Below are 12,620 nucleotides of genomic sequence, written 5' to 3'. Positions count from 1 at the left end.
TTACTTGTTCATTTTTAACTTTGCACGCCCTTTAAGAATTAATAAATAAAGTATGTAATTTTACTATAATACCCACATTCATTGGCGTATAGTCCCATTGAACTTGGAGAATGAGTAATTAATGATAAGAGTAAACCAGGAAAAAAAAGTTTGTCTTTTCTTGATATGCCAAATGAACAAGCAAAAGTGAAAATTTATTTTTAGTATAATAGACAAGTAAAAGTGAATGGAGGGAGTAGTTGGGTAGTACCCAATTTAATGCTACTGCAGCTATAGAAGATATCCATTGATTTAAGATTTTTTTTTTTTTTTTTTTTTTTTTTTGGGTAAGAAGTTGACTTAAGCTACTTCCTTCATCCCAATTTGTTTGACACTTTTCGCTTGTCTAGAGTTAAACGAGTTGTTCTTTGATCGTAATTTTTTCATATGTTTTTAAAATTATTAATTATGGCGAGATATTCTACTTTTTACGTAGTTTCCAAATATGCAAATTTTATTTCAAAAAATTTAAAGATTCTATGTTAATACACACGGTCAAAACTAAGAAGTTTGACTCTCAAAAAACGAAAAGTTTCAAATAATTTGAGACGAAGGGAGTATATATGAGCGTATATATAATGTATTGTCGAAAAATAGAGTCAAAAAAGCACACAAAGACTTGTGTGGTAAAAAAAGTTCAGGTAACCCATCTTAGTTTGCACGTTACTCTAAAATCTTACTATGTACCACCATTTGTTATTATATTTTAGGTCATCTAATATTATACAAAAATATTTTAACTACCAGTACATAGAAAAAAATATCTTAATTTTGATTTTCAAATCAAAGTTTATGAGACAACATAAAATTTGTATAAATATTGAAGAAAACCTCTTTAACATAACTTAAGAGTAACATAACAGATCAACAGCTGGTTTAAAATTTGGTCCAGGTCACAAGTTTGAACCCTCGAAGAAGAATTTTTTGCACTTGCTTTTTAAATCAAGGTTGTTACTGAGAGGAAACAACAAAGGAGAAGTCACAATTTCAAATCTTTTCAAAAGTTCATTTACACCCTGAAGAGAATATATCACATCGGTGACAGATGAGAACCCTAAACTCCTTATAAGGTTTAGGCAATCCTTCTTCCTTTGATCTAACTTTTGGGGTGTGAGTTAGGCCCAATGCCTAATTTGACATGGTATCAGAGCCAAGCTCAATCCGATGTGGCCCTTGGAAAAAGAGGGGCATAATGCGCCGGACCAATGACCGTCGGACCGATGGGGCATGAAAAATGCCCCGGTCCATGAATGTGCCCCGACCGATGGTGGTTGAAAAATGCCCCCGGTCCATGAATGTGCACGCTTCAAATGGACCCCGGATAAAAAAGAATGTCCGGATCTGGGCATGAGGGGTGAAGAGAATATACCAAGAACTCTGAGCTCCTTATAAGGTTTGGGCAATCCTCCTCCCTTTGAGCTAGCTTTTGGGGTGTGAGTTAGACCCAATGTCTGATTTTACGCATTCCCTAATGTCTGAGTATAACACTTGCTCGATAAGAATCCATTATAGCCTGTAGGTATTCAATGTTTAAGCTAAGGGTGTCAAGTGGGCTGGGCCAGCCCGAACCCGGCCCACCACCGGCCCGGCCCAAGCCCACTGGGGGTCGGGCTAGGTGGGTTTTATTAGGGGGTCGGGCCGGACAAATGGATAAACCCCACCCCGCCCACCAGAGCCCGGTGATGGCCCAATGATAAGTACTACATTTATTACTAATAATAAGTATTTTAAAAACATTGTATCCCAATAAAATAGTTGTAGCTATAATTGTGGGATTCTTAAAATTTTGGAAGCAAATATATGAAATATTTATTAATTATTCAAACCATAGTTAGAATCTTACTTTTGTTAATTAAAACTTAACCATTAATTTTAACTCATGTAATGTGTCTCTTATTCAAGTAAGAACTTGGGGAAAGTTTGTAAACTTTAAAGTTTAAATTGGACTTTGCAATTATCAATTAATAAAACTAAAGGCTCACTGAGCCTTTGAATTTCTTTTCAAATTTGTGTTATAATTTTATTTATAATTTTATTTACAAGAATAATAATCAGTACGCAAATAAAATAGAACTATAACGTAATTGTGTAAAACTAATCCTACACAAGCAAAGAACTCCAAGATAAATTTCTGCAAGGAGGGACAAACATTGATCAATGCCCAAAAGCAACAAGACATTATAATAGGCTGACAAAATCAGTGAAATGACAAGCCTCTGAAATTGCTGAAGCGTGAAATAAATCAAATACCACTTTTAAGTTACTATCTTGCGGTTGGCTTACACAAGTTCAAAAATATTTCAATAGGCTATACAGTATATAATAATATAAACTATTAGTTATATATATAATAATATATTAATAAAATCTTATTAGTTTCAAATATTTTATATATAATAATAATTAAATATTTTTTAGTGTATTGAAATGTCTCCGCCGATGATGGAGAGGTGACAATCTGCACATGACATTAGGACTTAGGATCAGATGAGATAATTAATTAAGAGCTTTGGTTTAGTATCAAAACTCATGTGCATTGTTCCATTTAGTTCCCATTTAGATGAGTAGGAAATTTAGAGAAAGAGGAGAGTAGAGAATTGTGAGATAATATGGAGGAGAATGAATGGTATTTATAGATTGAAAATAGGGCCAAAATATAATTTAAGGAACTTGATGGTTAAAATAAAGTTGACAACAACTAGATTTTAAAGTATCAAACTTAATAAATTTTAGTATTAGAATTTTTTTTAAAAATAATTAAAACTCGACCCGGCCCACTAACTAAAACCCGGCCCACTAACGGGCCCGGTTAGCCCGATAAGAATCCATCCGAGGTGGGCCGGGCCGACACCCTCCTCTCCAAGCCCGGCCCCTTAACTTACGGCCCGGCCCCTTGTGGCACACGTTTAATTGGTATTCAACCCTTAGTTTAAGCTCTAATGTTGTCCCAATGGTACCAATTCATTGAAAACTTTGATATAAGTTTTCCAATGACATGTTTCACGTTCTGAAAGACCAACTTGTTGCTCCCAAAGACGACTCTTCCAACTATAGTGTTCATCATTAATTGTAGGGTTCTCAACTTAGGAACGTACACTATGATCCTTCCAGTCTCGTTCTGTGCTAATCCCACATTTAACATCTTTAGTGTTATATCCATGCTTTCACTTCATAGACTCGTACTACCGTTGGGTAGAAGTTTAATGGTGGCTAGGCGCTAGGGTTTGAAGGGGGAGAAGAAAGAGAAAAGAGATACAATTATGGAGCAAAGAAAAATTAAAACCGATTCCTAATTTATTGGGACCACATTTTAAAATATTTTATTATTAAATGTAGAATTTTCTTAAATATGCTACAAACGTTACAAAGTCTGCCATTATTGGAATACTTCAAAAGTTAGGTTAATTACGTACATAATTTTCTAAAGCTGATGCATAAGGTATATAAAAAATTCTTTAATAGGTGCACATGTAAATTTATTTTTAAAAAAATACTTAGTGTGTTAAAGAAGAAAGTGCACTTTCCCATGCAGCCGCTTATGGTCTCTTTTAATTTATTGAGATCTAAATTTGTACTCCCCAAATTATCTGTCGTGATTATTAAAAATAGTTGACTCAAATTATTTTTCGTTTTAGAAGTTTAAGACATAATTAATAGTTTTTCTCATATTACCCTTAGTAGAATTTTGTCATTAAGGAAGATGACATAGAGTAAACATTTAATGGAGAGAGATTATAACTTATACATAAATAAGGGTAAAGTTAGTCAAATATTTCTCCTAATTAATATTCCCTCCGATTCAATAAGAGTGTCCACTAAGCCTTTATTTTTTTGTTTAAAAAGAGAGTCCACTTACCAAATCAAGAAAAATTAACCTTATTTTTTCGGATTTGTCCTTATTAAATGTTAATTGACCAAATCCCAATACCTATTGGATTGGGGGTAGTTTAATCAAATTACCTATATTTGCCTAGCGCTAGTATTTTCTTAAGGGGTGTACAAATGGTTAAATGGACACTTTGTTAAAACCGGAGGAAGTATTTCTTAAGGGCGTGTAAAATAAAAAAGCGATAGATAATTTGAGACGGAGGGAGTATTTTCTTAAATAATCTGGTCTTGTCACATACTCCCTCTGTCCCAAAATTATCTGTCGTGGTTACTAAAAATAGTTGCCTCAAATTGTTTTCATTTTAGAAGCTCAAGGTAAAATTAATTATTTTTTCTCAATTTACCCTTAGTAGAATTTTTGGAGATAACACACAAATACAGTAAACATTTAATGGAGACAAATTATAACTTAAACATAAATATGAGTAAAATTAGTGAAATACCTCTTTTAATTAATATTTTTTAAAGAGGCGTATAAATAAATAAAAATTGACATGATGTCTTGAGACAAAAAGAGTATCAATTTGTGGATCTTCCATTAATAAGTTGGCCAAAGAAAATAAATCACTACTAATAAAGTTGAAGTTTGGCAGGAAGGGAATCCGCTAGGATTTGACTCTATGCCCTAAAGTTTTTGGGGGGCCCATTTCCTAGTACTCCCTCCGTTCCAAAAAGATTATCTTACTTTCGTTATTAGTTTGTTCCAAAAAGATTGAAACATTTCTATATTTAGAAAGAATTTCACTTTATAAGATGATTTACAACCACACAAATATCTAAAGCTTATTTTGGATCACATATTTCAAAAGTCTTCCTTTATTTCTTAAACTCGGTCCCAAGTCAAACTAAGACAATCTTTTTGGGACGGAGGGAGTAATACTTACATGAACCACTACCTTTTAAGAGCTTTTAACAATTCAAAACTACATTTTATGTATTTACATTTCGTAGATAGTTTAGGACAATTCGTTGTATTTGAGTGTATTTGAATACATCATTCAGTTGTAGCAAACCTTATCTGTGTCGCGTGTATTTGACTATATCTGAATACATGCAACCTTAATTTCTCTGAATACATGTGTATTCAAAATTATTGTATTCCAGTGCATTTAAATACACGACGGAGCTGTATTTTAGTTTTTTTATATATTGATGTATCCTTTGGTTTTGGCTGTCTTTGAATATATTCGAGCTCCGACCAGCAAGGTCGCCACCAGACGTCGCAAGGTTGAATGTATTTGAATGTATTTATACTCAGAAAATGACTAAATGAAGAATACAGTCAAATCCGGTCAAATCGTCGGCAAAAACACAAAATACACTGTATTTAAAAAGGAAGAATACAATCAAAACCTGTGGGATCGAAGACAAAATACAAAATACCACTGTATTTACATTCAAAAAATAAAGAATACATTCAAATCCTTTTAAAAATGCATTGTATTTACTCAAAAAAAGTTAAGATACATTGTATTCATGCAGATCTGCAACAAATCCATCGGAGATCATAAAAATGCGAAATTGTTGATAATGTATTCACACTGCATTTACATTAAGAAAATGAAAAATACACTCAAAAGATACATTGTATTTCATACAGATCTGCAAAATAATGCATAAAAGAGAGATCTACAGGGTTTGATTTTTTTAGATCTGGTCGATGGCGGCGAAGAACCAGAAGGAGAATATGAAGTGTCGATGGCAACGAAGGAGTTGACAAAGGGCTGGCGGTGATGGTGAAGAACCAGAAGCAGGAGATGGAGTGGTCTACGGAGGGCACCGAAGGAGTTGACGGAGGACACCGGAGGAGACAACGCCGGCTGGTGATGGACTTCCTCCACTAGATGGCACCGCAGAGAGGGAAAGCAGAGAGAGAGGTGATGGAGAAGTGAGAGAGGTGAGGAAGAAGCTTGATACAGTGGAATAACTCTATGTATTTGGTATAGCTATGAAACATAATTTACAAAATCACCGTAGCTACGAAATATAAATAAATTAAGTAGTAATTATTATCAATAATTACTTCTTAGAGGTAGCTATGCCAATTAATTTTTCCTAATATCTTTATGTATGCATACTTGCTTATATATTAAATTTAGGGAAAAGGGTCAAAAATATCTCTCTACTTTGGAAAAAGAGCTAAAAATATCCTCCGAACTTATTTTGGGTCAAAAATACTCCTCCGTTATTAAACTTTTCAAACATAACCCTCTTTTAACAGAAATATCAAAACCACCCAAATACTCATTTTTTTTTACCCGACCCAATAAAATATTAACCCCTAATCAACCAAACAATACCCAAACGTTAAACACCCTTCATCGACATTAGAGACGATTTGCGTTCCAGTCGATTAGAAACAGTTTGTGTTCCTTTTGCTGGCCTTGCAATCTTTTTATGGCCTCTAGCTGTTGTTTCTGTGATAGCGTGTTTTTTTTTTTTCGAGTTTTGGTCTTGCGCTTTACAGCGGGGCTGTGGTCCATCAGGTCTATTTCCTCTTCTTCCTCCATTTTACTATATAATCATATGAGCCGCCTTTGAAGTTTGGGATGCATGTCGCCTGAATCTTACTGAAGTGACACGAGTTTTTCTAGGAAGACTCGTTTCGAATGGGGCTTGCATACATCCTAGCAGCCATTTCCATATTTGATGAATACACAAACGACCCACTTGACATGAGGGAAAGATCATGCTTCTCAAGGTTTTGCCTGTATAGTATAGTCGGTCACTTCTCTCTCTCTCTCTCTCTCTCTCTCTCCCTCTCCCTCTCTCTAATTCGATGAGGGGTGTTTAACATTTGGGTATTGTTTGGTTGATTAGGGGTTAATATTTTATTGGGTCGGCTTAAAGTTAGGTCAGGTAAAAAAAAAAAAAGGGTATTTGGGGGGGTTTGGATATTTCTGTTAAAAGAAGGGTATGTTTGAAAAGTTTAATAACAAGAGGGGTATTTTTGACTCACAATAAATTCGTAGGATATTTTTAGCCCTTTTTCCGAAGTAAAGGGATATTTTTGACCCTTTTCCCTTAATTTACTTCAAGAAAATATTGAATAATATAATATAGAAATTACAAAGATTTTATAAAAAAGGAAAGCAACTTTCTAAGTTGTATATTAATGTTGAAAAAAAATTAGGCAATGAGAATAACGTTTTTTAGAACCTTAATTTATTTCTGAATATAATTTTTTGTGGGTCGTCATTTAATTTAGAATTGGAATAAATATAGGGCCTACCTAAGAAGTAGTTGCATGGTTTTCCCTTCAAATGGACTGGTATTTTATTTTTGCCCTCCAAAATCGAACTTATGCCTAATGAAGCATAAATTTTCTAAGAATGCTGGCATAACTTGTGAATATTATAATACGTAACTTATGTCCCTTCATACATAAATTCGGTTTTAAAGGACAAAAATTAACGACCAACATAAAATAGGGTCATAAGCGCAAATGGGAAAAAACTGCTAAAGAAGCCGCTTTAGGCCCATAATAGGGCCCAAATTGTTTTAATAGGTGTATTTCATTTAGGAAAATTTACTTGCCATAGCTATCTCTAATACCTATTTATGAATAATAACCACTTTTTATTTTATTTATTTTTCATAGTTAAAATATTTTCTTAAATTACACATCATAACTAGTGTCCTGTATTTCACAAGTTCCTCTCTTAAATTGATTTTCTCTCACCTACCAAATCTATCTTCTCCCTCACCCCTCTCTTTCTCTCTCTCTGTTCTCTGTCCTACCACAGATCTCATTTCCCCTTACCCCTCCCTCCCTCCTCCATCTCCACCATAACGTTGCCGTCAACACCAAAACAGCGGTACCCCCAGATCTCGTTTCCCCTTACCCCTCCCTCCCTCCTCCATCTCCACCACCAACGATGCTGTCAGCACCAAAAACAGTGGCTGGAGCAGGAAAAAGGTACAAACCTAGAATCAATTGCAGAAAAAAGTAAGAAAAGATTCAAAAAATAAGGATTATTGAAGAGGTCTCAATTAGGGGTTTTGCCCATCTGGATCTCTATTGTATACCTCTCTATACCCCTTTACGTTTTCTTCTGTGCTTAGAGAACGGGAAAAGAAGACATTAATTAGACTTTATATTGCTTTCCCCGTCGGCAACCTTTGCCTTGAAAAGTTTGTTGTGCTGTCAACTTTCAACTCTTAGTCCAATTTGGTGCCCAATTCATAAATTCATTGTCAGATCCGTAGCTTTTAAAAGGATTTGAATGTGTTCATCTTTTTTCGGTGTAAATACAGTGGTATTTATGTATTTCGCTTGTATTTGTTTGTATGGAGTGTATTTTTTTATATTTGCTTGTATTTCGAAGGAGAAAATGTGTATTTGACTAATCAAATACACCCAAATATAGTGTATTTTTTAAAAGAATTTGAATGTATTCATCTTTTTTTGGTGTAAATATAGTGGTATTTTGTATTTCGCTTGTATTTTTTTGAATAGAGTGTATTTTTTTTGTATTCGCTTGTATTTCTGTAATTCATCGGAGATCCGACCGGCATTATTGTATTCTTTCTTTTTAAATATAGTGTATTTTGTATTTTCGCCTGAGTTATGACCAGATTTGACTATATTCTTCATTTTCATCATTTTTTGAGTGTAACAGTCGAATACATTCAACTGATGCGACGTCAGGCGGCGACTTTACTGATCTGAACTCGAATACATTTAAATACGCCAAAACAAAAGGATTATCAGTATATAAATACAATGAAATACACAACTCCTTCGTGTATTTAAAGGATTTACTCCACTCTATTTTTATGATACATGTATTTTGCTGTATTTAAACACGAAAATACAGTCGAAACTCCTTCGTGTATTTAAAGAATTTACTCCACTCTATTTTTATGATACATGTATTTTGCTGTATTTAAAAATACGGAAATATAGCCGAAACCACATAAAAGGTAGTTACGGTTTATAAATTACAAACTTATAGCTATATATTGTTAGGAGCTTATAAAAAATAGTTGTTTATGTAAGTTTTTCTTTAATTTACCGACTGAAGTAAGCGGATCAAAATGGGCCGAATAACAAAATAAGCGGTCATTAACCTTTCCAAACCTACACGGATTGGGCGGATCAATGAATTTATGAATTGAGTTTGTCATCCCTATATATAAGTATGCTTAGTATTACTTAAATGTACATTAAGATGGAGGCTCTATATTCAAGGACCCATTATTGGCTAGTTGAGCACCCAACCATTAGCCAATTTGAATGGAAGCATGGACAAAATTTGGGTTCCTCCTTACTTTTCCCTGCACTTTCAGCCTTTATCTACTTATCTCTCATTCTATTAGCATTTCGATTTTCACTACTCCTCCCCACCCTCTCCTCCACCACCCTCCGCCGTATCACGGCCGTACACAGCCTCATCCTTTGCCTCCTCTCTCTCATCATGGTCGTCGGTTGCAGCCTTGCTGTCCTCCACCAAATGCCTGACTGGAAATGGGTCTTCTGCTTCCCGGCTAATCGTACTCTCCCCCGTGGACCCTTATTCTTTTGGGTTAATCTTTTTTACCTTTCCAAGATTCTTGAATTCATAGACACCCTTCTCATCATCCTCAGTAGTTCTCGGTCACGGAGGCTCACGTTCCTACACGTGTACCACCATGCTACCGTGCCTGTTATCTGTTATCTCGGGATTTCTAATGTGGATTCCATGAGCCACGTTGCGGTGATTGGGAATGCTTCGGTTCATGTTATAATGTATGCTTATTACTTTCTATGTGCAATGGGAAAGAGGCCAAGATGGAAGAGGATTGTTACCAACTGTCAGATTTTCCAGTTCATTTTTTACTTCTTGTGTGCGGTTGCAAATATCTATCATCACCTTACCACTGAGAATGGGTGCTCTGGATTTGGACATTTGTGCTTCAATATGATTTTTAATACCTCACTTTTGCTTCTTTTTCTTGATTTTCATTCCAAGAACTATGCCAACAATGTCAGCAAAGAACGTGAAAAGAAGTTGCTGGATAGACAGAAATAACATCTTTGTCAGAAGCTGCTGGACAGACAGAATTAGTATTCCACCCTTTTCATAATAAATGGTGCTTTTATCTTTTTTATTTTTATTTTAGTTCAAAATAGGTAGTTTTACCTTACCAGATCCAAAGAATAGCGGAAGCTTAGTGCACCGGATTATCCTTTTTCAAAATAGGTGGTGTTTCACGTAATTAAAAAGACATTGATTTTGTTTGTCCAATTTTAGCCTTACTTAAATTTTTAAAAAAGGTTTTACATAACCAAGAAATTAATAAAGAGCTACTTCTTTTTCAAGACATATATTAAGGATAATTTAGCAAAATACATCTTACTTTTTATTTGATTGAGCTTAATCTTAGTTTATAGCTTTGTCTTTACTTCTGTATGTCATTTGAGTTACAAATTGTAAAAGAGGAGTCCTCTTACAAAAACATTTTTTCTGAGCTACAATCTATATATAATATAAAGCTAGGCATAGACAAGCACTATAACAAAAAAAAAATGCTCCATTTGCGGGGGTTAAATTCACATATTGCGGCGGTTGTTAACCCCCTCTATCCGCGGTCCACAAAACACCCCCCGCTACCAAAGAAAGCCTCTCATACCTTGCCTGGGTATTAGATGTAATATGACATGGAAGGACCCAATCAATATTAAGGAATAGTCCTACTGGGCCGAGCGATCCTTATCCTACGGTGGCTAACGTAGTTTCAGGCTACTTGAAGCCTTCTCGGTAATTAGTGCAACTCCCAAAAACATGAACATGATATAGTTGGCTAAGAAGCTCATGAATTATATAACTTGCTTGTAAACATGATTCTTGCTTGTATTAAAACATGAAGAAAATACATAATATAACTTGTATGGAAATATGGAAAACATGTAGAAGTTCATGAAAATAAACATAAAAGTTCATATCTTGCATTTAAGAACCCATGGAATGCAAAGTATGGGTTTTCATGGATTACGGACAGATTCTCAATAACCAAAAGGGAATATTAAGAACACAATAACAAACTATTAAAGCAAACATGGTATATCATGGTACATGAACTTAGGGTTATCATGAACGCGGCTAATACCCTAGTTTTGGTAAATATCCGCATTATCATGGAGGAACGTGGCGTGAGGAAGAACAATGATGTTATCACACGTAGATAGAAACTCTACATACCTGGTAATACTCCAAACTCATAATAAAAATCTGAACTTTGTAGAAGAATCCCAAAGCTTTAGTCTTGAATCCTTTAAATGGGTTTTCTTGAAAACCCTAGGTTAAGAATGATGAATTCTTGCTTAATGTTCATTAACATATGTTAGAATCCAATTGAAATAGGTTGGGATTGCTTATCTTAATGTTCTTGGTGATGGAGAATGAGATCTGTTCGTTCTAGGGCTTGGAAACTGGTGAAAAGTGAAAATAGGACTAAACCCCTCGTATTTATAGATTCTGGTGGACACGGGCATTGTACGGGCTCCATGTACGGCCCGTACTTCAAAGTACGGCCCGTACATGTTGGGCGTACCTTGCCTTAATTTTCCAGTGAGTGGGCTGCCACGGCCATCGATGTACAGGCTGGGAAGTATGTCCCGTACATTGATGTGCGACCCGTGCATCCCCGGCCGTACATAATTCAGTTCTGTTTCAATCATGCTTGCTACTACAGCTAAATGTTATGGATTTGGACAATAACAACATAGAATATGACATTTAACGAAGATACATGCTCCGGGGAATATGTAGCCCATTATTAACCATAAAAGAGAAAGTAGTGGGAAGGCTATCTCTGGCAAAGGACATCCCCAATTCTTTGCAGCATCAAACAGTTTACTGTTGGAACTGTTAAATACAATTCTTTAATAATAAAATCAAACACATCAGAAGACCAAAATGAAAATAAGGAATTGATATTGTATGCATTCTACTCAATTGAAAGCTATTACCCAAAGCAACGACAACAAGAAAGTCGAATAACCAGAGATCGAAGAGAATACGGACTGAATCGCATACCTCGTGGAAGAACCTTAAATCTCTCACCGCCTACCCTATATCCAAATCCCAAGCTAACAATCTTCTTTATCTTGTTTATTTTACTAGTGAAAATGTATGTACTAGAATATAGTTTGAGATTAATTTAGGATGTGAGTGAGTACATTTCAAAGTTAACAATCTTTGTGGAATTCATCCATAGGCAAATGCAGTTCACTTTTAAGGATCTCTCCACATGAACAAAGCAAACACATATTTTCTGTGCATTCACTTTCACAAGAAATAAGCAGAAACAACCTAAAGATTCCATACAGACTAGAAGGCAGAGCTGGCAATGACAATAAATATATAATTATAGAACATAGTTATATAATTAAACAAGAAATTTATTCATTTTTTCTTACCGTTGAAGGAGGAGTAGTAGAGACAAAGATCCCAACAAATTCTTTAGATATTTCTCCCTTCTTTCCTTATCATATACATCTTGAAAGCGCTCATCATTTCAGTGTGAGCATTCATCAGAAAATTGAGGTTGTCTTGGCTTTTGTTGCGAGCATTGAACATCTGATTGACTTCTCTTGCCATTGAGAAGAACATGAACCATTATTGTAACTTGAAGCATTCAAATCACTATAACGGGGTCTTGTTTGTTTAAATGCTCTGCTTGGAACCGCTCGTAATCCCAAGCACCTT

The 12,620-nt window shown here is 35.0% G+C and overlaps 1 protein-coding gene across 1 annotated transcript; it reads left to right on the top strand.

Moving 5' to 3' along the window:
* Positions 1–9,101: 9,101 nt before the first annotated feature.
* Positions 9,102–10,259, top strand: LOC132051070 (uncharacterized). Its single transcript, XM_059442367.1, has one exon. The coding sequence runs from the start codon at positions 9,102–9,104 to the stop codon at positions 9,939–9,941; it is 840 nt and encodes a 279-aa protein (XP_059298350.1). The 3' UTR covers positions 9,942–10,259.
* Positions 10,260–12,620: the final 2,361 nt, after the last annotated feature.

This window comes from Lycium ferocissimum, chromosome 3 (genome assembly GCF_029784015.1).
Source record: "Lycium ferocissimum isolate CSIRO_LF1 chromosome 3, AGI_CSIRO_Lferr_CH_V1, whole genome shotgun sequence".
In the NCBI taxonomy this organism is placed as follows: Eukaryota; Viridiplantae; Streptophyta; class Magnoliopsida; order Solanales; family Solanaceae; genus Lycium; species Lycium ferocissimum.
This window is presented reverse-complemented; position numbering and strand designations above follow the sequence as displayed.